At 44.0% G+C, this 25,774-nt stretch overlaps 1 protein-coding gene across 1 annotated transcript in view; it reads right to left on the bottom strand.

Moving 5' to 3' along the window:
* Positions 1-25,503, bottom strand: part of LOC114511364 (carcinoembryonic antigen-related cell adhesion molecule 1-like) — a 96,539-nt gene extending 71,036 nt beyond the window's left edge. The window contains 1 exon segment of the mRNA XM_036012851.1: positions 25,412-25,503. Coding sequence (XP_035868744.1) covers positions 25,412-25,443 — 32 coding nt within the window. The 5' untranslated portion in view covers positions 25,444-25,503.
* Between the last annotated feature and the right edge of the window lie 271 nt (positions 25,504-25,774).

The following is a 25,774-nucleotide window of genomic DNA, read 5'->3' as shown; positions in this document are numbered from 1 at the left end:
TAAAGCAAAACCAAAAGAAACTAAGTAAACAAGTAGAACAGGAACAGAACCACAGAAATGGAGGGCACATGGAGGGTTAGCAGCAGGGGGGTGGGAGGAGGAGAGGGGGGAAAAGGTATAGAGAATAAGTAGCATAGAATGTAGGTTGAAAATAGATAGGGGGAGGGCAGGAATAGAACGGGAAATGTAGAAGCTAAAGAACTCATAAGTATGACACATGGACATGAACTAAAGGGGGTAAATGTGGGTGGAGGGGGGTACAGTGGGGAGGGGAGAGAAGGGGGGAAATGGGACAACTGTAATAGCATAATCAATAAAATATATTTAAAAAAAAAAAAGATTCCCTGAGGTTGAACCTAGCCTCTCACAACAATGCTAGTTGGTACACTGATTCAGATGGGTTCTAGAACTTGCCTAGTGGGAGAAGCCTGTGCTACAAGGGCCTGTTCTTCAGAAGATGATGATTCTGGGTAGCTTCTAGCTACCCCTCATAAATCAGGATGATAAACATCAGTCCATCACCATCCTTGTTGGACTAGACTGTGTTCATCTGCTTGTATAGAACTTTTCAACCTCCTTCTTTGAATACCTTTTTCTGTTCACCTCCTTCCGTCCTTGTGAAACCCTCTTCTTCCACTGAGATGTGCAGGTCGACTTTGTGGCATGAGTCCCCAGTCTTCCAGATGGCCAGCATCTGAAAAAACTACCACATTTTGCAGTGAATACTGTGCTCTTTTTTGCCCAAATTTTTGAGGGAAAAATAAGGATGCACATTACACATTGGTAGTACTAATTCCATATCTATATAAATGTTTTTATTTCTTATAGTTATGCTTATGCATTAAAGAGTGTAACTCGAGAAAAACAACATCCGAATGGAAAATAATACACTGGGATATGATAATCAGTTTTATCTACTAGAGGCATTTTTCCTAAAGTTTGGGCCAGAAATGTGGCTGAGCCTTACACACGGCCCAATACTATATTTTCTTTTACATCAGCACCCACCTCTTGAGTATTGGCTTTTGTACTAGCAGGAAGCTGGACGTGTGTTCACTTACAGTTTTTAGTGACTCCAGATGGCAAAATGTGGACTCTGGTAAGGCCCAGAGAACCTCGCCTGAAGTCCCAGCTGACCTGCAGTCGGTTACACACTTGGCAATTCAGTTGGTACTAGGTAGGTCCCAGAAGGCCCAGAGGACCTTGGGTGGAGTCCCAGATGCCTGTGGCAGGCTCACCCCTTGGCAAGTATTGCAGGACTTAGCAGCTGCCAAGATTTCTTCTGTTGGGGACTGTCCCTGCTCTTCCTCTCAAGGCTTCAGCTGACTTTAAATGCTTTGCTTGTGGAAGGAAAGGGGTCTTTGTGGAGTCAATGGACTCCAATAGGGGAGTTGACACACTCCTATCTGGGTAAGTCCTTGACCTTCACAACCACGAGCCCCTGCCTTGCCACTTGGTTTTGTAGAACCAGTGGGGTTCTGGGAGACTCAGTGGGCACCACTCACACATAGGCATGCCTCGGTGACAAGAAGAAAAAAACAACAGTTCCTCAGTGTGGAATTTGGTTGGAGTCCTCCTTTGGTTTCCTGAGGGTATTGTTTGCTTTTCCTGTTGCTTTACTTCTCTTTGTCTGTTAGTTTTGTTTCCTGTTTCTTTGCAGGAAGAAGTCCGGTTCTGTTTGAGGGCTCTCATGTGTTTCTCTTCTCTGCTTGAGATGAAACTTTGGTACAGTGTTTTGCTTGCTGTCTTATCTTTTGGGGACTTGATTTGACCTTTGCTGTTTTGTATGCACTCAGAGATATGAGGGCAGGTGCCCTCTGTCTCCACTGTTTGATGCCTGTGCCATTTGGGCTCCTCAGGGTCCTCGGAGTAGTTTGCAATACAGGTTGGTGTGAGATAATCTTGTAAGCCTTGTCCCAATCCTTCCTTTTAGAGGATTTAGTTGAGAGTAGTTGTTTGAAACTTTGTATGTGTTCTAGATTTTGTTTTTGTTTCTGTTTTGAAAAGAGCAGCCCAGTCTCATTCTCATGAGATTGCCTGTTAGGTCCCATTTTAGAGTAAGTGGAATTGTTTCAACAAAGGTCTGATAAATGGGATAACATCTTCTCCGTGGCAAGCTTTCATATTGTTACACCAGAAGGATTCTGCTCTGAAAGAATTAAAATGGATGGTTCAAGGATGGGGAAAAGATCTCACTCCTCTTTCAAACAATAAAAATTAAGAAGAAAAGGGGAAAGTGAGTCTTCTTACATATTCTGTATCCTCCTTCTGAAATCCCAGGAGCTGCACTCCCATGAATGAGCCCAACTTGCTATCTCCCCCACGTATTCTCCAGGCTCCTAAAAGTTGTCAAGGGCACTAGATAATGAAACAGCTCACCTTTCAGCACACTCAAGGAATGTAGTCATCACCAAAAATAACATGTGAGAGTGTGTTTTTCAATGGAAAAATCTCTGTTTATGTAAGTTATGTCCATTGAAAGAGTGCTGGTCACCCTTAGGTGTCACTAAACATTGAAGATTCTAATTAAGTTGAGGGAAATATATGGTTTTGGTAACAAGGGGTGAAATATGCCAATATATTTTGAAGGTAATAAAATAGAACATGGGCTGTTCTAAAGTTGATTATTTCCGAATGAGATTTTGAAGAGCAAACTAAGAGGGTCTGTGTAAGTTGTAGGGAGCCTTGTAAGTCATAGATGGTTTGTGTGAGTCGAACAGGTTCAGTGTAAGCTGAAGAGGGGTTGTGTAAGTCAAAGAGAGTCCGTGTGAGTTCAGTAGAGTCTGTGGACGTTGAGGAAGGGTGGCATAAAGGGAAGAAGCACAAAGAGGAGTTGAAGAAGTGAAGAAAGGTGAGAAAGGATAAAGGGAACATACAGGAAGAAAACCCATTGGAGGAGGTATTCTCAAGATGAGAAATGGAAACGGGAAAAAACAAAGGCCACAGAGATGGTAAAGCAAAGTGATCATTTTAATGGCAAATGAAAAAACAAAAAGTTCCCTTTGTTTTCCAAAACCAATTGTTATTTCCTAATAGAATCTCTGGTACAATTGGCAGAGGGGATCAAATTAATTTATTTCTTAGTCTGATGTAATGTCATTTGTAATGTTGAGTGTTATCTTAAAATGTTACTGCAAAAAAAAAGCAAATTCTTTTGCCAATTGCATTATAATCAGATCTATTGTATAACCATGTCATTTTAAATGTTTTTTAACTTTTAGAGACACTCATTGTTTTACTTTGATGCATTTGCAAAAATATGTAACAGCTTTTGGCTTATTGTAAAATATGAATTTCTGAGAATAAATTTCCAGATTTGTGGGCTCTGTGGATTGATTGGGTACATAGGAATACTGGCAAATAATCGGGTTAAACAAAGATTAATTATGGGGTTGAATGACCTAAGCATGATTATAATTCTCATGACTTTGTTCACACCAGCCAGGGCCCTGACATTTTATTAGCTAGGACTAAAGTACCCAGGATGCTGAACCAAGGTGTGGTCCCACTTCACTCATCAAACACCTGCTGCCATTTGGATGTCAAAGTAATCACACACATAATCACATACATACACGGCCTAGATGGTGGAACCCCTAAGCCCTTATATGTTCCCTCAAAGCCACTTCAATCTAGGTTGGGGGTTGGGGTTCTTCCCTTTTCTTACTGATTCCTCTTAACCTTGATTATGTTTGGGTGCCTTTCCAATCTCCCCATTTCACCTCTTCCCGGAACCCCATCCTTATCACCACAGACTGCCACTTCTAATTTCCAGACTAGCTGATTTCCCTCCAAAGTACCTATAGAGAACCGATCAACATGGCAATGACAAAGGCAGTCCGGTATTGATCCAGAAAACCGATCAATGTGAGGTGGCACACAGGAGCCAGGTGTGCAAATCAGCTGTACCATGGGGAATCAGGCCTGCATTGTACCTAGGCTGCTATGAGACTTACTTTGCTAAAACTCCCTCACTCTGAGTTAAGACTGCAGCTATTTAATGTATATCTCTGAAGCAACTCCCTAAGTCTGTGCTAAGATGTCCCAAGGATGAAATGTAACCAAATCAATCATTTTTAACATTCTCTTGCATTTGCAACTTTTTTTCTTTTTTTGTTATCTGTAAGAAGTAATCACTTAACTCAGTCTAGAAATAATGAGAACCTTCTTTGATGCAATGCGACTGGAAAGCAATAAAAGCCTGTCCAGGCAACAGTTCAGGCAGTCTCCTCTTGAAAGAGTGGCTGAGGCACTCAGAGGTGTTTTCCCCTTCAGAGAGTGGCTGTGCCATCCCTTTTTCTCCACAGGACTTGGTAGTCCGTGTGAATTTGTTTGCCTCATCCACAATACACAGACTCTGGAGGGCTGGAGTCTGCATCAAGTACCTGATAGTTTTCCTTAAAGAAGTTACATAATATTGTGAATGTTTTTGGTTTCCTACTCAGTTTCCATACTGTAAGATGCTCAATCATTCTACAGATACTCCTGCAGCACAGATTTGCCTCAGCTGCGTCAGAGTCTTTTCTTGAGGTGGTTGACCCACACAAATTCCTGAGAGCAGCCAGCATCTAGGGAATGCCTAGCACATGGCTTCGGAGCCCAAATGAGATGACTGGGCAGCCGTGTGCGCTCCAGAGCCCCAGTGGTCAGGTTGCAGTAGGTTCCCAGTCAGACCCATCACCTGCTAGCTTTTTTTGTTGTCTGCTGTCTCAATTCCCTCCACTATCTCCATGATCCTACTAAATCCTTCTTCCTGGAAATATAAGTTGGTATCATATATACTAGCAGGGGACCTTGACAGCATCCCCAAGTGTAGTGTCTGGGTTGGATCACTCACCCCAAACAGTACCTCACAAGGCTGGATGGAGGGGCACTGACTCTCTCAGGCATGTGTCAGCTGAGGCCACATATCTTTCACCAGCATTGTGCCGGGAAGGGTACAGGGGGTACACAGCTGCTGCACTGTCTCTAGTTTGAGAGAAAGGTAAAGATAAGGATGACAGATCCAAAGCACCACTGAGCTTTGATGAGAGACAAGGTCAAGCTCAGACTTATCTATCACACAACAACTGAAAGCAAAGTGTGAGAGTGAATGGGAGCTTTTCCCCTGTAGCTGAAGGGCAGGCAGAACTGAGAACCATGAGCAGGATCAAAGTGTGAAAAATTAAAACTTCAGTGCAACCCTTGGCCTTGGTGTACTTGGTGGTCCTATTCAGATAAGGGGGACCCTGGGACTAGGGTTGGGGGACCTGCTGTTGAGAACTCGACCCCAGACTTCTGAATCCTCTGGGACTGCAGAAGATGCCTATAATGGCTAATGTTATGTGTCAACTTGGCAAGGCTAAGATACTAGGCTTTTTGGTCAAATTGCAGTTTGTGTTGCTGTGAATATAAATGTGATTTTTAAATGTGATAAAAGATTAAATCAATTGAGTTTGGGTAAAAAAGATTATACTCTGTAATATAAGTTGGCCTCCTCCAATAAGTTGAGATCTTAAGGGAAATGACTGAGGTCTCTCAAGGTGGAAGAATATCTGCCTCCAGACTGTCTTCACGGTCACAACCAAGTCTCACCTCTTCCCTGGGTCTCCAGCCTGCAGGTCTGCCCTGATTTACAGCTTCCAGTCCCCACAAACACATGAGCCTGTTTCTTAAAAACATCTCTCTCCATGCATATACAGCCTATTGGTCTTCCTTCTCTACAGAACCAAGGCTCACACAGAGCCCTTTCTCTTCTTGGAAGAGTGAGACCAACATGGTTGACAAAATAATGCACTTCCCAAAAGACATCTCTGTCTGAATCCTCAATCCCTGTGACAGTCATTTTACATGGCAAAATGGTCTTGCCAGGTGTGATTAAATTTGGGATCTTGAGATGTGACAATTATTCTGGATTATTTTGGTGGGCACAATATAATTACAAGAAACTTTATAAGAGGGAGGCAGCATGGGCATGGTCAGAGGAAAGGGTATGGTGGAGGTGGAGGCTGTTTTATGTACTTTGAAAAGGAAAGAAGGGTCCTTGAGCCAGTGAATGCAGAAGTTGGAAAGGAATATACCCTTAGAGCCTCCGAAAAAATCAGCCCTGCCAGCACCTTTATTATAACCATCTAAGACTCCCTTCTGAGTTCTGACCTCCAGAACACTAAGTTAATAAATTTGCATTATTTTAACCATTAAGTTTGTGGTGATTTGATACAGCAAGAATAGAAAGCTCACAAACCCCACTCCCTGAAACACTATGCTGATATCTCCAATGACTTAAGGCCTGACTTCCTTGCAAGACTCTGCTAGACTCATCAAGCTATGAACCCACCAGCTCTTCTGGTCACCACACCTAAAATCAGAGCCAAACCTCAGCGTGCCTAGAAAAAAGAACAGTTCCATTGGCTGAAGAGAGGGGAGAGACTATACCACAAAGGAATTATAAAATCAGTCTAACATGCACAAGAAGGATCAGAAGAGTGAGTATTCCAGGCACCAGGATGCCGAGGATCCTAAGGATGAGGAAACATAAACCTGAATGAGGGAGAGGTTGTCAACAAAGGACAAGCTCCTTTCATGCAAGTTTTAACCCCTTGACAATGGCCCTGTGGTGTAGGTGTGCTGAAATAGCCCTAGGAGCCCTAGAATAAATTAGTGCCAAATGCATTTCAAAAGTGCAAACTTCACTTGTGTACAGTAATTTATCTGGTCTTTGTCCCTGGCTCTTGAGAGGTGACTTCTACAAGTCTGGCTTTTTCTCACAGTAGAATTGTTGTTGTTATACGTAAACCTCTTGGATTCTGCCTGAGTTCCTACTAACAAGATGCAGAAGGGGACTGATCACCAGAAAGACTAATCAAGTGACAAGAAGGTTGGGGCTTTGAGTCAGCCTGGCCTACACAAGGACTGGGGAAACTGCAGATTGGGTTCTATCACATGACCAAGAATGGAATCGTCATGATTACATGTTGTAACCCAGTAACAACTCTAGACACTCGGGACAGGGTCAGCATTCTGGGTGGCAAACACATCAATGTACCAGGACAGGGTTGCATTCTCACACCCCAGGGAGAAGAAGTGGAGCTTGATATTTGGAACTTTTCATCACCTAGCTTTTGCCTCTCTCCAATGTTTTATTCTTCAAAATTCAACGATCAAATGAATCAGTAAGAGTTTGTACTGACAACGTGAATCAGTAAGAATTTGCACTGATACCATATGCATTCATAGCTTGGCCCCATTATAGTCCTAGGGCATTGGGCTATCTGGACACTCTGTAGAACATCACACTGATCCATTATATTGGTAGCATGTGAAAATCAGAACTGATGAACAAGAAGGGGCAAGGATTCTGAATGACTAGCAAGATACAAGTGTTCCAAAGTGTGCAAGTGGATATCTGTCAATATTGATGATTGATGACAATGACATCCATGGGTAACAATGACATTAGTGAGAGGCTTGATGGACATCCTACTAGAACCCAAGGTCCACGGAGGCAAAGGTTTGAGCCTTGCTCATCCTTGTGGCCTTGAAGTTTTTCTGTAAGCCCTCTCCAGCTCTGGGTTTCCAGGTGGGTATCAGAGCAACATAGAATAAGGCAAAATATAGATGCATGCTGGGGCCTGACAAGGCCAGTAGGTCTTCATGTGACTACCTGACCACTGCTGTTGGTGCCACAGATGATATGAGAGACAGTATTCTGTCCCTCCCCTAACCATAGGGATCTTTTCCATATCATCCTCTTCTCTTATAGAGTTTCTCTTTTTTCCTGCATAGGAAATTTAGACCTACACATGCAGACACAGTACTGAAGGTGGCCATGGCCCAAGATAGGTCCACTGTGCATTTACCTTTTATCATCTCCATTCTTGCAAAAGACAGGTACTACCCGGTCACTGGGGGACAAGGTGATAAGTGACAGGTAGAGCTATTCCTGAAGGGTTTGCTGGGTGTATGGGAAAGCCCAGATCTGGAGGGGAAAAGACCAAAAAGGGTCACATTAGGAATCTTGGAAGCTACCATTGGTGGGATCCTACTGTGCCTAAATGTGAAAATACAGCACAGCTTGTAAACAAGCAGTAGAGCAGGCCTCATAGTAATCAATTGACAAAAAGGTCACCTTAGAAAATGCTACTGAAAAGCCAGAGACATGCAGGCGATGCCCCACTGCAGTCTCTATCCCCACACCTCATAATGGGGCCTGGCCTGGGGCATGCAGACCACCTCTGGGAGATCTGGACAACACCACAGCCAACCCAAGCTGCATGGTCTCCAATTTCTATTTGGATAAATGTCTGATCCCCACACTTGACAGTTCTAGCAGCTACCTGGCAGGTCACTCTTTATCTGTTCCATGTGTTTCCTCTTCTTTGAAAAGAAGTCTAAGCTGGTGCCCTGAGAACATAAGAGTTATGACAAAAGGCAGATACAGGGACAAAGGGAACAGGGTGTCCCATGGAGGAGAGTAGATGAGGAGTGGAGAGGGAAGGTGGAAAGCCATGAGAAATAAAATTATTCATGGTGGCACCTGCATTCCAGCACCCAAGTAGAATAGGTTAATTTGGCTGCTGTTCTCCTTCAAGTAGAGAAGCTGAGAAAGTAAATGGGCAAGCAGACTCATGACAACAAAAGGAAAAAGGTTCATTACAATAAATGCTTCTGTCATAGTTCTTCCAAAATGCCAAGGATCAGAGAGCGACTAACTACTGAAGAAGCCCACATGGTTCCCAGTTCTTATATCAAGAGGCAAAAGTGCTGGCATAATAATGTCCAAATGAGAACTTCCTAGAGGTTTTCCCCAAGCTAAAAAATGGGGGACCTGCACTTCACTTTCATCATGGAGCAAAGAGGGTGATTCCTGAGTTGCAGGCTCTGAGGGGAGCTGCAGGAAGGAGCCCATAAGGGTCAGGTTCCTTCTCCTCCACTTCACCTCTGCTGAACAGCTGACCCTCAGTCACTGAACCAGGCCACTCATTGCCTACTTCTTATTGGCCCAAGAATGAAACAAGGATCCCTTAGCTGGCCATTCCCTGCACTAGGATTATGAGTTCCGTAAACTGATACAGTGTTTACCTGTCCCTTGATTTGCACCTGACCTAGTTCATGACAGCCACCTCCTGATTTGGGCTCTCCACCAAACTCCACTGTCTGCTAACATCTTCAATGTCTTTCTGTGACTTGACTTGTTCCTCTTCCTTTCCCACAGGTTTGGGTCCTTCTGTCCCCACCAAACCACCTGGATGCTGACAGCTGCTTCTCCTTATCTAGGATTTTTCCCTGAGCCTCACAACCAGGTGAGGCTGAGGGGGAGCCTCTGCCCCTTTGGATTGGGTCCCATCTCTGGATTCTGTTGTCCTTTTGCACTTGCTTGTGTTGGGAGAAGGGAGACCAGAAAGTTCTCCTTGGGCAGTGAATGGAAATATAGGCGAAAAAAGGCTAGCTATCACTTGAGAATTCTTCAGTTCTAGAGATGTGTGCATCTAGTCATCAGCAGTTTGGAACACAGAGTGAAAGTTTAATGGCCTTTGGCATCTCCACACTTGTGACCATTCCTGGATCTTCTTTATCTATATGTTTTTAAGTCCCCAATAATCAGAGCATGCTGGACATACACTCCAAAAAAGGTGGGGTCATTTTGTACCTTGTATCATCTCTATCCCATGTTGGAAGGATAAAAAAGGTTTTGTGGAGTCTCTAGTAGGTCCTAATAGGGGCAGAAGGGCCAGCTCCTAGGGTTCTGAAGCAAGGCCAGAGTTTTCTTCCAGATACAACAAGTCATCTGGTCAGGCAGGCCCAGCATGCCCATCATAAAACAGGAGGGATACATACAGAATCAGGCATAGACAGCTGGCTCAGACCCTCTCATTCATTTCTCTGAGCTCCCTGGGAACAGTGTTGATTATTAACTTCATGTGTTAACTTGACTAGGCTATTGGGTACCCAGATACTTACTTCAACTGTATTCTTGGTGTGTTCACGAGGGTGCTGTGTCTAGATGAGATAAAGTTTGAATGGGTGAACTGAATGAAGACAATGGTCTCCCCAGTGTTGGTGGGTCATATCCAGTCACTGGAGGCATGAAGAGAAAGACTGAGAAAGACAGAGTTTGCTCTCTCTGCCTGATGATCTTTGAGCTGAGACATCGGATTCTGCCTCTGGACTCAGACTGGCACTCACATCACTGGCTCTCCAGGTTCTCAGGCTTTCAATCTGCAACTTTGGGACCCTTCAGCCTCCATAACCCAGAGAGTTAATTTATTATAATTAATAATAACTAATCTGGATTTATATATATATATATATATATATATCCAATTTGTTCAGCTCTCTGAAAAACCCAGACTACTACACCAGTCTACAAAGAAGGAAAAAGGCCTGAGCTTGTTCACAGCCAGAAGCTCAGTAAATGCCTCTGAGTCAAAATGGACAGAGGGTGCATGACCCTTCTATCCACAGGCAGCCTGATGGGGAGACGATGGTGAGAAGAAATGGTCCTCAACTGCACGATGGGCTCATGTCTGCTGCACAGAGGGAAACGATGCACAGCCCCACAGCAGGAGCTTCCTCTGGCCAAGCTGGTACAGCCACTGCCACCCTGAACACCCAACTTTACAGAAACACACCAACCCTGGGCCACTAACATGGCACCAACCTTCATGGAGATAAAAAACGAGAAGTGGATCAGAAGGAGAAGGCAGAAGGTGAATACCAAACTCTGTTGGCTGAATTCCACCTCCTTGTTGTTGCATCATATCTTCTCTCACATTGCCTTTTAACATTTCTTCTTTTTTTTATTTTGTTGTTCAAGTACAGTTATCTGCATTTCCTTCCTACCACTCCCCTCCAACCATAGCCATCCCCACCTCCCTCCACTGATTCCACCCCACCTTGGTTTTGTCCATGTGTCTATTACAGTTATTCCTGAAAATGCTTTATATATGGCCTTTATTTTGTTGAGGAATCCTCCCTCTATTCCCACTTTGCTGAGTGTTTTTTTTTTCATAAATGAGTGCTCTACCTTATCAAATGCTTTTCCCACATCTATTGATATGATCATGTGATTTTTGTCTTTGCGTTTGTTTATGTAACATATTATGCCTCCTGATGTGTGAATATTGTATTATCCTCCCATCTCTGGGATGAATCCCACTAGGTCATGGTATATGATATTTTTCATGTATTGCTGGATGTGGTTTGCCAATATTTTGTTGAGGATTTTAGCATCCATGTTCATCAGTGATATTGGCCTGAAGTTCTCTTTCTTTGTTGTGTCTTTATCTGGTTTGGGGATTAAGATGATGCTGGCATCATAAAAACAGTCTGAGAGTCTTCCCTTGTCTTGAATATTTTGGAATAGTCTGAGAAGGATAGGAGTTAACTCTTCTTTAAATGTTTTGTAAAATTCTCCTGTGAAACTGTCTGGTCCAGGGATTTTGTGTTGGGAGTTTTTTTTTTTAATTACTTCTTCAGTTTCAATAGTTGTTAGCAGTCTGTTCAGGCTTCCTGCTTCTCCTTGGTTCAGTTTTGGAACATTAAATTTTGCTAGAAATTTGTCCATTTCACCCAGGTTTTCAAATTTCTTGGCATATAGTTGTTCATAATAATTCTGTACAATCCTGTGTATTTCTCTGATATCAGTTTTAATTTTTCCTCTTTTATTTATGATTGTATTTATTTGGGTCCTGTCTCTTTTTTCCTTAATGAATCTGTTTAAAGTCATGTCAGTTTGGTTTATCTTTTCAAATAACCAGCTCCTGGATTTATTGATCCTTAAAATTGTTCCTTTAGTCTCTGTGCCATTTAATTCTGCTCTTAACTTGATTACTCCCTTTCTTCTCCGCTTTCTGGGCTGCCATTGTTGTTGTTGCTCAATTTCTTGTAGATGTAGGGTTGGGTGGTTTATTTGAAATGTTTCTATCTTTTCTAGGTAGGCCTGTATAGCTATGACTTTCCCTCTCAGGACTGCCTTCACTGTGTCCCATAAGTTTTGGATTGTTGAGAGTTCATTTTCATTTGTTTCCAGAAACTTTTGGATTTCTTCCTTGATCTCATCCTTAACCCATTCATTGTTTAATAGCAAGCTATTCAGTCTCCATGTGTTTGAATGTTTTTGAGTTTTTTTCTTGAGGTTGGTTTCTAGTTTCAAGCCCTTGCGGTCAGAGAAAATGCTTGGTATGATTTCAATTTTCTTGAATTTGTTGAGGCTTGTTTTGTGTTCTATCATGTGGTCTTTTTTTTGAAATGTTCTGTATGCTTTGAAATGAATGTAGATTTTGCTTCTTTGGGATGAAAGGTTCTGTATATATCAGTTAAGTCCATTTGGTATAGGACATTGTTCAATGCCACAATGTCTTTGTTGATACTTTGTTTGGAAGATCTGTCCACTTTTGACAGTGGGGTGTTAAAATCCTCTACTATAATTTTGTTGCCATCAATATCTTTCTTGAAGTCGTTCAAGATTTTTCTTATGTATTTGGGTGCTCCTATGTTGGGTGCATATATGTTTATAATTTTTATGTCTTCTTGATGGATTCTTCCCTTGAGTATTATGAAGTGTCCTTCTGGGTCTCTTATGGCCCTTATTTTGAAGTCTATTTTGTCTGGTATAAGTATTGCTACTCCTGCTTTTTTCTTCCTGTCCATTTGCTTGGAATATTGTTTTCCAACCCTTCACTTTCAGTCTGTGTAGGCCTTTTGTTCTGAGATGGGTCTCTTGTAGGCAGCATATGTGTGGGGGTCATGTTTTCTTATCCATTCAGCTACTCTATGTCTTTTGATTGGAGCATTTCATCCATTAACATTTAAGGGTATTTTTGATAGGTATTTATTCATTTTTTCCTTCTTTGTACCTGTGTTCCTCTCTCTCTGTCACTCTTTTCCATCTTCTTTTTATAGTAGTACCTTCAGCATATCTTACAGTGCTTGTTTGGTGGAGGTGTATTCTTTCAGTCTTCTTTTGTCTGGGAAACTCCTTATTTTGCCTTCCATTTTAATTGAGACCCTCACTGGGTAGAGTAGTCTTTGTTGCAGGCCTTTGTTTTTCATTACTTGGAATATTTCTTGCCATCCCCTTCTGGCTTGTAGTGTTTCTGTTGAGAAATCAGCTGCTAGACTTATCAAAGCCCCTTTGTATGTTACTTCTTTTTCTGTCTTGCTGCTTTTCTCTTTGTCTTTAAACTTGGCATCTTAATTATATGTCTTGGAGTGGGACTCTTTGGGTTCATCTTGATTGGGACCCTCTGTCCTTCCTACACTTGTGTGGTTTTTTCCCTCTCTAGGTTTAGAATGTTTTCTGTCATTATTTTTTCAAACAGGGTTTCTATCCCTTGTTCCTTTTCTTTTCTTTCTGACATTCCTATGATTTGAATGTTGTTGTGTTTCATATTATTTGGAGTTCCCTTAAGCTATCCTCATACATTTTTAGTTTTTTTTTGGACAGTTGCTCTACCTAGATGTTTCTTTCCATCTGGCCTTCCAGCTCATTAATTTGGTCCTCTGCTTCATGCAGCCTGCTTGTAATTCCTTCTAGTATGTTTTTTTTTTTATTTCAGAAATTGTATTCTCCATTTCTGCCTGGTTTTTGTTTATAGTTTCGCTTTCCTTTTTCATAGTGTTGTAGTTATCATTCAGTTCCTTGTAGCTGTCCATGAGTTCCTTGTGCATCCTTATAACCATTATTTTGAATTCTATATCTGATAGTTTGCTTACCCCATTTCATTTCACTCTTTTAGTCGGGAGTCTTCATTCCTTTTGATTACAAGCTCTTTTTGTCTCCCCATTTTAGGTGACTCTTTTTGTTTGTTTCTGTACTTCCTGATGTGCCTCTTTGCTAGCTGTCTTTGTAGGGTGAACTTCTATAGTAGGATTTCTATGGGATTCAGTGATGCAGTATCTTTGATCTCCTTGTCTGGATATTCTAGGGTTGTCCTTTTTCTTGTTGGTGTGGGCTATCTTGTTGTACTTGGGTTTTTACCTGTTGGTGGTTCCTTTGTTGGTGGGTTCTCTCTTCCAGCAGGTTCAGAACTCCCACCTACACTTGTATGTGATTAGTTGCGGGGGGAGGCCAAATGGATTAAGACAGTGGGAGAGTATTCTACATGATTTAAAGTACCAACACAAAAAAGAGATAGGAGATCCTTTGGATAAGTATTTCATTAACTGTGATATTTTACCCAACTAGCCACTTTTTATAAAAGGTGAAAAAGAGATGAGACCCTTGTTAGAAGGGGAAGGATGTGAGCTGAATCTAGAAAAACAGAGAGCTTATGGGAGGTCAGATGATGAGATATAGTGAGAATAAAGGATAGAAAGTGGGCGTACTGTGTGAGAGAATAGAGTTAACCACAACAGTAATAAAGTTCTGGAAGATAGTGAAATGGGCTAAGGTCTGAGAAGGTTGCTGTGTAGTATTTACAATTGTATGGAACAACAATTATTTATAATAATATTGGAACAACAATAATGTGACAAGAACTATATGATCTGAATAACAAGAATAGGAAGTATACGACCAAGAACAGTGTGATATTGGAACATGAGTGAAATGAAAGAAGGAAAATTAAAATACAATATGAAAGAGAGAATAAGCAAAACTAGTCAAACTAAACAAAGAAAACTAAACAAAAAGAAGAGTAATAAAATAGTAATAAAATAAAAGTTAAAATAATGAAATAATAATAATAATACAAATAATAATACACAAGGTTTCTAGAATAGCAAAGTGAAATCTGCCTTAGTTTCTCAGTTGTTTGGGTTAGCCTTGTGTTTCTCTTTGGGTCTGTTTCTGTACCTTTCACAGCTCCAGGTCTTATTGTCTCACTTGGGCAGGGGGAACCTCCTGCTGACTTTAAACCCCCTGAGTTCTGCTGTTCTTCCTGGATGCAGCAGGCTGAGGAGGGCTAGGCTTTGTTTTTCTCCCTTCCTATGGTTTTGTGAGGTGAGGGTGGGGTCCAATTTGGGCCAAAATATTCACAGTTGCCCAGCCTCCAGCCCAGGTCCTCCATGTGCTGCCAGGCCCCCACTGTCCATCTGTGCCAGACTGGTGCCTTTAAGCCACCAGTTGTGCTGTCTGTGAGGTGCATTAATTAGGGACAACTCATACACCACTTTCTCCTTCTTTGCTGGCCTAGGTGCTGGGCACTCTCAAAGTTTCTTCAGGGTAGTTCAGGTGTTCCACTGGGTTAAGTCTTTCTGGGGACTGCTAACTCCCTGAGCCCTGCTGCCCTCCTCTGAACTATCAGGGAGTAGTGCCTCCTCCTTCCTCTCTGAGAGCCAGCTGTCTGGTGGGGGGTGGGGGCTGTCATGGCCGCAGGTGACCACGGCAGTGATGAGGAGTGCAGCAGTGGTGGCTGTGGTGCTGGCAGCTAGGGCCTTGGCAAGAGCTCCTCAAACAGCAACTTAGAGCCTTTTATTTGAATAATCAAATCTTCACATCAATCTTCTTGTTTAAGCCCACCATTCTTAACAAAGGTCTGGCTTTTCATATAGCCCAACTTTCTAACCAGACCAGAGAGTATCTGGATCAGGGTCCATCATGTCCCAACACTTCTCCCTTATCCAGATATCCCCCAGCTCCCCAATTTCTCTGGTATTGACCTAGCCAGCATCCATAGTTCCAGCGGGTGAACACCAACTCCGTGTATCGCCCACTTCCTCTTTATTCCCCCCGGGGACTTCGAGCATCAAGGTCCATCCAGGTGCCTCGCTGTCCTCCCTGTTTGGCAGGGGAGGGAGCTGTTGATTTGGCTCTCATCCAAGGATCCTGCAGTAGGCACCAGGCCAGGAGCCACAGCAGCCTTGGTCCCCACGCTGGTCCCAGAGACCTTACCATCCCAATGCAATCTCCTTACCGTCTGTTTCTCAACATACTCTACAATTTTGGCCTCCAAACCTCATATAAGCTGGGATTCCATTGGCTGTCCACTCTGTTCCTCAGAAGATCAGCTAAGTGTTCTACCTGTGTGCAGGGGGAAATGGGCTCTGCTCCCACCTACCTCACCCCCATCTTCAGGCGAGGTTGGTAATTTAAATATCACCTTCTAGGGTGGGCAACAGAGTCTTCCTAGACTAGAGAATAGACAGATGACTGGTGAGGACACTACAATGACCCCCTATCCCCTGAATGATGGGGCATCAAAGGTCCTGTGGTTCAGAGAGGGGCCAGGGATGGAGGCAGGGTGCTGTCAGCCCACAGGTGTGGGAATCAAACCCAACACTGTCTAGTAACCAACTGAGTCCATTTTTGGTTGTTCATTTGTAAGGAATAATGCCATGGTTTATAATTCTGAAAATATAGAGAAGCTTCTTGTAGGTAATATTCTTTTTTAAAAAAAGGTTTTTATATATAATTTCAGAGAGAGGAGAAAGGAGGGAGAAAGAAAGGGAGAGAAATATTAGTATGCAAGAAAATCACCAATCAGCTACCTCTCATGCAACCCAGGCCTGTGCCCTGACTGGGAATCGAATCAGCAACCCCTTGGTTCACAAGTCAGCACTCCACCCATTGAGCCATACCAGCCAGGATAACAAATATTCTTTTTAATAACATGGTTCTTCCAAATGACAGTAGGGACCCTGCATTCATTGCATTCACTCTTGCTATGACAGTAAGGACATCAGAGTAGACGGTGTAATGATGCTGCGTGTGCATCTGCCATGTGTCTCCTCTCCCCCGTGTCTGCAGAATCCCCCTCATCTGCCTGCAGCACAGCCCAGTGCTGTCGCTCTCACCTGAGGTCACACCTTTGATCACCCCAGTCCTGCAGCTGCTGAGCTACAGGCAGATGTCAATTATCATCTCTAAATGTGCCTGCAACTGACAGATCAACTTCTGGTGGATTAAAGTTAATTTTTCTTACATCGTGAAGAAGTCTGTTTCGCCCTTCTTCAGTCACAGAGAGGTGCAGGGCATCATTTGGTCAGTTGATGTTGGAGGTGAGTGCAGGTCAGTGGTTCTCACCCATGGGTGATGGTCCCACCTTTTCTCCCCTTTCCCCAGGACACACGGTGATGTCAGAGGAAATGCCCTTCACACGTGGCGTGTGGGGTGGAGAGTTCCACTGGCATCTAGTGGACAGAGGCCTTGGGATGGTGCTAATCATCCCACAGCACACAGCCCAGCCCCCAACCAGAATCACCAGCCCCAAAGGTCCCTGTTGAGGAGACAGAGTCCTGCTAGAGGTCCTGCCCCCAGCATTCCCAGAAGGGCACCCTGGCCCTGCAGTTTTCATCTCTCCCAACCTTGCCCCTCTCCAAGCCCTCTCCCCTTGCTTCTTCAATTCCAGTCCTTCTAAACCAAAAGGTGCCTTTTGTCCAAAGTCAACCCAACCTCTCAACAATCCTTCCTATTTACTCTTATTGTAGCAGGAACAATCCACAAGAGGGCGATCATGCTCCTCCTTGAGCATCTGATGTCCTTTGCCATCACCTGAGAAAGGAATGCAAGTGTTTTTATTGCCAGAGCCCCCAGCTCTCAAAAGTCTTTATATTTTCTCAGACTCAGGCTCCTGGGACAGACATCATCAGAGTCCTCAGGTAAGAACCTCACACAGGAACCAACCTCAGGACCTAAGTCACTGGAGAGAGGGATGAAGTTTAGGGTGAACACCCAGGGCCCTTGCCCTACCCTGAGTGGGGGCTCTGCGGGAAGTGATAGTGAATGCATGGCCATAAAATATTGGGTCACCTCCTTACCTGTGCCTGCCCTCCCCACAGTAGAATACACAGCAGCTTCCTTCCTCTGAGACCTGGTTCTTCCCCCAGCTAGAGAAGAGCCTGTCCACCCCTCTCCCATTTGTCTCCAGAAGAGCTGCAGGTCTGGGTCAGTTCCCACCAGCCCATAGAAGCTCAGAGTTTCCTTGTTTGCCCCAACTGGCCACAAGAACAGTGTCTCATGGTGGCCCCTTCATCTCAGATTCCCCCATGGAGACCCAGCACTAGCTCCTCCAATCTTTGGTCTGAGGTCTGAGCTGTGAGCCTGGTCCTCCGTCTAGGTGGCTGCCCTCCCTGAGGCCCAGGTCTCCTCTGGACACTCTGTCAGCAGCCTGACTGTGACTCTGACCCTGACCTTGAGCTGTACCTCTGGGTTAGTTTGTAGGAGGTGGAATCCCAGAGGCTTAGAGTCCAGGAGGTGAGCACAGACAGCTACTCTCCCTCCTGACCATTGTGACTCTCCAGGGCCTCTGGGGCAGCTGCAGCTCTGATGGCGCCTTTCTCAGGCCAAGGGGCTCCTTTTTTCTCGTTTGCCATCAGTGTCTGCTTTGTCCCAGTGTGAGTGGGTTTGGAGTGCCATCACATCTTGTCATTATTATCATTATTTTCTAGTAAACCTGTTAATGTGGTGAGAAGCAATAGTTGATTAGTGAGTGGCAAGCCCTTTTTGCATTTCTGGGGACCAAAGTGAACTTGGTAAATCCGAATGGATCTTGGTAGCATTTCCTTTAGGGATTTTTCATCTCCGTTCATGAGAAGGGCCTGCACTTTTACTCCCTCATTCTTTCCTGGTCTGGTTTTGACATGAAGGTTATACTGCCTCATTAAAAATTTAATGAGTTTTTAAAAAATTATATTTTATTCCTGGCTGTTGTAGCTCAGTGGATTGAGTGCAAGCTTCAAACCAAAGTGTCGCAGGTTTGATTCCCAGTCAGGGCACATGCCTGGGTTGCAGGCCACAGCCCCCAGCAACCGCACATTGATGTTTCTCTCTCTCTCTCTCTCTCTTTCTCCCTCCCTTCCCTCTCTGAAAGTAGATAAATAAAATCTTAAAAATAAATAAATAAATAAATAAATATTTTTTAAAATTATATTTTATTGATTATGTTATTACAGTTGTCCTGATTTTTCCTTCTTTCTGCCCCTCCACCAAGCAACCCCCACTCCCTCAGGCAATATTCCACCATTGTTCATGTCCATGGGTTAAGCATTGAGTTCTTTAGCTACTCCATTCCCTACACTGTACTTTACATCCCCATGGCTATTCTGTAACTTCCTCTTTGTACTTCTTAATCTTCTCACCTCTTCACCATTCTCTTCTAACTCTTTCCCGTGTGGCAACCATTAAAATGTTCTCTGTATCCATGATTCCATCTCTGTTCTTCTTGTTTGCTTAGTATGTTTTTTAGATTCAATTGTTGACACATATGTATTTTTCGTCATTTGATTTTGATAGATTTGATATTCTTCTTTTTTTTTTTAAATAAGTCCCTTTAACATTTCTTATGGTAATGGTTTGGTAGTGATGAACTCCTTTAGCTTTTCCTTGCCTGGGAAGTAACCTTACCTGCCCTTTGGTTCTAAATGATAGCTTTGCTGGGTAAAGCAATCTTGGCTGTAAGTCCCTGCTTTTCATGACTTCGAATATTTCTTGCTAATCCCATCTAGCCTGCAAAGTTTCTTTTGAGAAATCAGCTGACAGTTATGGAAACTCTCCTGTAGGTAACTAACTTCTTTCCTTTTGCTGCTTTTATTATTCTCTCTTGGACTTCCGGCAAGATGGAGGCATAGGTGGATGCACCGTACCTCCACGCACAACCAAGATTAGAACAACAACAATTTAGAGGCAGAATAACACCCAGAACTGACAAGAGAGTTTATCTGAATGGAAGTCAGACAGCCAAGAAGTTGAAGTAGACCCGTTCATCCAGACCGGTAGGAGGGGCAGAGACAAGCAGCCGGGCGCCGGGTGCGGCACACGGAGTACAGGGAGAGAACTGGGCACATAAGGCAACCTGGAGCACATAAACCATCCGGGGCACACAAGATTGCAGCGGGTGGACCCTGAGTACTCAAGTGGCAACTGGCGGACCCAGTGAGGCTGCGATTGTGAACCAGGACAAAGCGCAACCCAGGAGCCCAGAGAAGCGACTGAGATCCCAGGAGAATGGACCTACCACCATTGTTCCCTCCCGCCCCCACCCCCACCCCCACATATAACATCATAATCTAGCGACTGGGGTGCCCAGCCCCAGTGAACACCTAAGGCTCCACCCCTCACCGTAACGGGAACGACCAGACCAAAAAAAAAAAAAAAAAAAGACAGAGAGAGAGAGACGTGTCTCAAACAGAAAAACAGATCAATGCCCCAGGGCTCATCCTTTTGAGCGACCAAGAGATAGCCAATCTATCAGAAGCACAGTTCAAAACACTGGTGATCAGGAAGGTCACAGAATTGGTTGATTTTAGGTGCAAATTAGATGAAAAAATGCAGGATACCATAAAAGAGATGAAGGAAGATGCATGGAGAACCAATAGTGATGGGAAGGAAACTGGGACTCAGAACAATAGAGTGGACCAGAATGAAAAAAAAAAACAACCAAACAGGAAAGAATGGAGAAATAAGAATTCAAAAAAAAAAAAACAAGGAGAAGCTTAGGAACCCCCAGGACATCTTTAAATGTTCCAACATCCGAATTATAGGGGTACCAGAAGGGGAAGAGGAAAAGCAACAGATTGAACACGTATTTGAACAAATAATAAAGGAGAACTTCCCAAATATGGCCAAGGAAATAGGCTTCCAGGAAGTCCAGGAAGCTCAGACAGCCCCAAAGAAGTTGGACCCAAGAAGAAACACACCAAGGCACATCATAATTACATTAGCCAAGGTAAAAATGAAGGAGAGAATCCTAGAAGCAGCAAGAGATAAGGGGACAGTAACCTACAAAGGAGTTCCCATCAGACTGTCAGCTGATTTCTCAAAAGAGACCTTACAGGCAAGAAGGGGCTGAAAAGAAGTATTCCAAGTCATGAAAGACAAGGACCTATATCCCAGATTACTCTGTCTAGCAAAGCTTTCATTTAGAATGGAAGGGCAGATAAAGTGCTTCTCAGATAAGGTCAAGTTAAAGGAGTTCATCATCACCAAGCCCTTATTTTATGAAATGTTAAAGGGACTTATCTAAGAAAAGAAGATAAAGAAAAAACATGTACCGTAAAAGGACAGCAAGCTCACAATTAACAACCACACCTAAAGCAAAACCAAAAGAAGCTAAGCAAACAACTAGAACAGGAACAGAGCCACAGAAATGGAGATCACATGGAGGGTTAGCAACAGGGGAGTGGGAGGAGGAGAGATGGGGAAAAGGTACAGAGAAAAAGTAGCATAGATTGTAGGTTGAAAATAGATAGGAGGAGGGTAAGAATAGTATGGGAAATGTAGAAGCTAAAGAACTTGTAAGTATGACACATGGACATGACTAAAGGGGGGGTATGAGTGGGAGAGGGTGTACAGGGTGGAGGGGAGTGAAGGGGGAGAAATGGGACAACTGTAATAGCATAATCGATAAAATATATTTTAAAAAATAAATAAAATTAAATTAAATTAAAATTTAAAAAACTAAAATGCCAAGAAAAAAATTCTCTCTTTATTTTTAATCTTTGGTATTTTAATTATGATGTGACTTGGAGTGGGTTTCTTTGCATCCATCTCATTTGGGACTCTCAGTGCTTCCTGGAGTTGCATTTCTATTTCCTTCACCAAATCAGGGAAGTTTTCTTTCACTATTTAAAAAAGAAAAAAAATTCCATTTGGAAGTGGAAATAGATTTCCATTTTCTTGCTCTTTCTCTTCTTCTGGAACCCCTATGATGTGAGTGTTGGACCTCTTAAAGTGTCCCAGAGGCTGCTTACACTATCCTCATATTTTGGATTCGTTTTTCTTCTTGTTATTCTGATTCATTGTTTTTTGTTCCTTATGTTCCAAATCATTGATTTGATCTTGGCTTCATTCACTCTACTGTTGTTCCCCTGTAAATTGTTTTTCATTTCTTTTGTTTCTTACTGGGCCTTTTCTGTACTGCTGAGGTCCTCACTAAGTTCCTTGAGCCAGTGTATCCTTATAACCAGTGTTTTGAACTCTGCATCTGCTAGATTGCTTATGTCCATTTCATTTAGTCCTTTTTTCTGGAGTTTTGATCTGTTCTTTCATTTGGGCCATGTTTCTTTTTCTCCTCATCTTGACAGCCTCCCTGTGTTTGTTCCTATGTATTAGGTAGAGTTGCTTTGACTCTGTATCTTGGTATTGTAGCTTCATGTAGTAGGTGTCCTGTAGGGTTCAGTGGCACAGGGTCCCTTGTCATCCAAGCTGGGTACTCAAAGTGTGCCCTTTGTTTAGGCTGAGTATACCCTCCTCTTGTAGTGGAGCCTTAGTTGCTGTCGGCAGATCAGTGGGAGGGATTCACTCATTCTAGTGAGGTACAAGGATTGGCTGTGGCCACTGATCACCCACCTCTGTCCTCTGTGGAGGATCAGCTGTGCAAGGGTAGGGTGGTCGTGCTCTGACATGGTCTATAGCTGTCTAGTGGGCGTGCTGGCCCTGGGGTTTCCCAGGTGGTGCAGACCAAGGTCAGCCCCAACATGTGTTTTGCCTGGGGCCACTCTGCCAGAGCTATAAAGCGATCTGAGATGGCTGCTACTTGTATTGGACTTGTAGATTCCCAGGTGAAGCCAAGCTGTGAATCTTCGCTGGCTGCTGCTAGTGCCAGGCCTGGGGCTCACTGAAGGCAGCTGTTGTTTGTTTGATAGGATTTAGGATATTGTGAAGCCTGAGCCAAGACCAGCCATTCATATGGAAAAGCTGCTTGGATGGGCCTGAAAATTGGGTTGGGCAGAATCTCTAGGAATCTCCAAGGTGGGTCAAACAGTGTTAGGCAGATAATGGAGTCTCAGATAGGGCACCAGCTTGCCAGCTCTGTGGGAGGAGGTCTTAGTAAGGGACAGTGGCCTCTTGGTCTCTGCTCGCCTTGATGCCAGTCACTTCAGTTTCTCCCTGTATGTCAGTGCTGCCTTTTAAGCTGTTACTCCGGTGTTGGTGCTCAGAGAGAGTGAGTCTGACTACGCAAGTCTGCATATGGGTTTTTTAAGAGGAATTGCTTGGGGGCTCCAGAAGTTTCTTCCACCAATCCCTGCTGGTTTCTTCCCTCAATCCCTGCTGGATTTTGCAGCCAGAAATTGTTGGGACTTATCTTCCTGGCACTGGAACTCTGTGCTGGAGGGCCTGGTGTGGGGCTGGGACTCCTTGTTCCCAAGATAGACCTCTCAAATTTTTATCTTCCACATGTGGGTATAGGACCAACCCTTTCCACATCTGCATCCCACCTACCAGTCTGGACAGATGTGGTTTCTTTAAATCCATAGTTGTCAGACTTCCATTCAACTCAATTTCTGATCATTCTGAGTGATGATTGTTGTATATTTTAGTTGTAATTTTGATGTGGTTGTGTAAATCGACAAGCCATGTGGACCTACACCACTGTCTTGACCAGAAGTTAATGAGTGTTCTTCACTTTCCTTTTCTCTGGGAAAGTCATCTTAGTTTGAAGCGAGCTCTCCTTTGATTGTAGGAAGGGCTATTTCTCTAGAGAGCAGCAAAGGATCTGAAACATGGGTCTCAGCTCTGGAAGAACTGGATCCTGTCGCATGTTGCCAGAATTCCAAGACTCTGCATTGAGTTTCCATTCTCTGAAGAGATTTCAGATCATTTATCCATTCCTTCACTGACTGTTCACTCACTGATCCTCTCTTACAGGGAAGAGCTCTTGAGTGCTGGTTGCAGGTGTAGAGTGTGGAGTGAGAGGCAAAGTCCTTCCCTTCATATCCAGTGGGAGTGACACTGACACATCAGGAAGCAAAGAAGGGATTTCAGTCCAGGGCAGAGAGGTGTGGATCAGCCACCTGAGGGGAGGCCTGAGGGTTGCCAGCACTGATTCTGATTGTTACTGCAGGTAATTTGGTTCTGGAGTAAAAAAAGATTATTCATTTTCTTTTAGTCCCCAGACCAGAATCTCTCCCTCTGAGGTGATGATGCCTAAGAAGAAAGGATCTGAGCCAGTGATTGATCCAGGTCCACAGACACCTAGTAAGGCCCCTGGGGTGGAGAAGGGAAGGGACTGTGGCTGCAGACAGACCTCAAGTGACTCAGATAAGCTGCTCATGGTTTGTTTGAGCTGGACTGAGTCTGATGTTCCTCTTCAGAGTCACTCCCATCAGACTGGTTCTTTTCTCTGTGATGAATGTCTACAGGGGTCAAATCTGTGAGGGGAGCTCTGATCTTAGGAAGTTTGTCTTCACAGTGTGTGTCCTGCACTAAATGCCCAACCTCAGCCTGGGACAAGATGCAGAGGGGGATGGAGGCTGAATCCAGGGTGTGAGACCTGTGTGTGAGTAGAATTCTCCCCACCCAATACCCAGAGGTCAGAAAGCAGTCACTCATGGTACACACGGAGCTGTCCAGTTCCTTCTTCACTCTGAAACCTTTTTTTTGTGTGTCTTATGGTGTAGTTTCCTGTGTCCTCCATGGTGACCCTCTGTAACAGCAGGGATCCACTGGAGTATATTTTCTCTCAATGGCTGTATGCAGGCCAGGTGTAATTTCTTGAGTGCCTATTACACATGATAAAATAGAATGGTTGTCATGCACATGTTCCCCCTCTACCAGGTACCATCTGAAAGATTCTCAAACTGTGGACAAGAAAAGCACACCCTCCCCTTCAGCAGCATTGGGTGGCACAGATCCAATAGTGAGATGGGCAGCAGTGGGCGGGTTTCAGAAGATTAAATGAGACTAGGAGGGAAGAAAAGTCGATCATTATTTGGATCTATATGTTGTGATGAGGCCCGGGTCCTGAGCAAATCTGTCCATATCTCACCCTTGGTGTGTGTGTATTTGGGAGTGTTTCTCCCATGGTCAGGGTCAGCAGCATGGCCACCATTACTTCAGCACCTCTGAACCTATTTCCTCTGTTTCAAATGCTCTTCCCCAGGTGTCTGCCCGGCTCCCTCATCACTGCCCTCAGACCCCTGCTGACACTCAGGGGCATCCTCAAAAGGCTTCTCTCTTGACCACTTTTTCTAGAGACCCTGTGTCTTCACTTTCTGACCTGCCCCTGCTCTTTTCCTTTTGTGGCACTTGTGGGCACCTCACATCACATCCAGATCTTTCTGTGTCTGTCTCCTCCCAAGGGAACATGAGCTCCATGCAGGCAGGGGCTTGTCTGACCCTGTTGCACCTCCAGTGTCTGTGACAGGCTGCAAGTACCTGTGGAGAATGAGTGAGTGGTCCCAGGGTCCTGCACCTCCTGGGGTATATTTGCCCCTTTGTGTTTGGTGGTGAGAAAAAAGTTTACTGTCTCTGGTTAAGTTTTTCTGGTATCATGCTGACACATTGTTATTATTATCATCAGTTTTCAGAAATTATTGCTCAGTTTGAATAACATGTAAAACTTGCTATAATTAAGGTTTCCCAGCCCTTCACACTTCCAGACCATGAGATTTCCCTCTTGCTGAACCCCTCCCCCACCCTCTTTCCTCAAGTACAAACAGAAGCCCTCTGTCCCCTTCAGAGCTCTGTCCTTCCCAGGAGACCTAATCAGTTTCTGTCCCCACCCTCCCGTCTACCCCAAGGGATGATGTCCTCCTTACCAGCCATCAGGACCCTCTGTGGGCAGGGGTTGAGGGGGACTCCATGGCATCTGCTGTCTGCTCTGTCCCTCCCTCTGTGAGAGGAGCTTAGATTCCAGAAATGCTTATGGGCCCCTCTGTTTAAATGTGTTAGAGCTGACACCTTCCTCCCTGTGTGTTGATCCTTCAGGAGCAGGAGCACCCAGCTGGTCAGGTAAACCAGGGGCAGGGACTGTGACAAGTACCCTCCCCCTGTCTCCTCTCAGAGGACTCTGAGAGGAGTCCTCTGCTGTCCCCTCCTTCCTGTTTATGTTAGGTCTCCATTTCTGTTTCCTGCAAACTTCTGAGGCTTCTGCACACACACACACACACACACACACACACACAAGCTGTGTTT

Source organism: Phyllostomus discolor, chromosome 12 (genome assembly GCF_004126475.2).
Source record: "Phyllostomus discolor isolate MPI-MPIP mPhyDis1 chromosome 12, mPhyDis1.pri.v3, whole genome shotgun sequence".
Taxonomy (NCBI): Eukaryota; Metazoa; Chordata; class Mammalia; order Chiroptera; family Phyllostomidae; genus Phyllostomus; species Phyllostomus discolor.
Note: the sequence above shows the minus strand (reverse complement) of the source record. Positions and strands in the feature narration are given on the sequence as shown.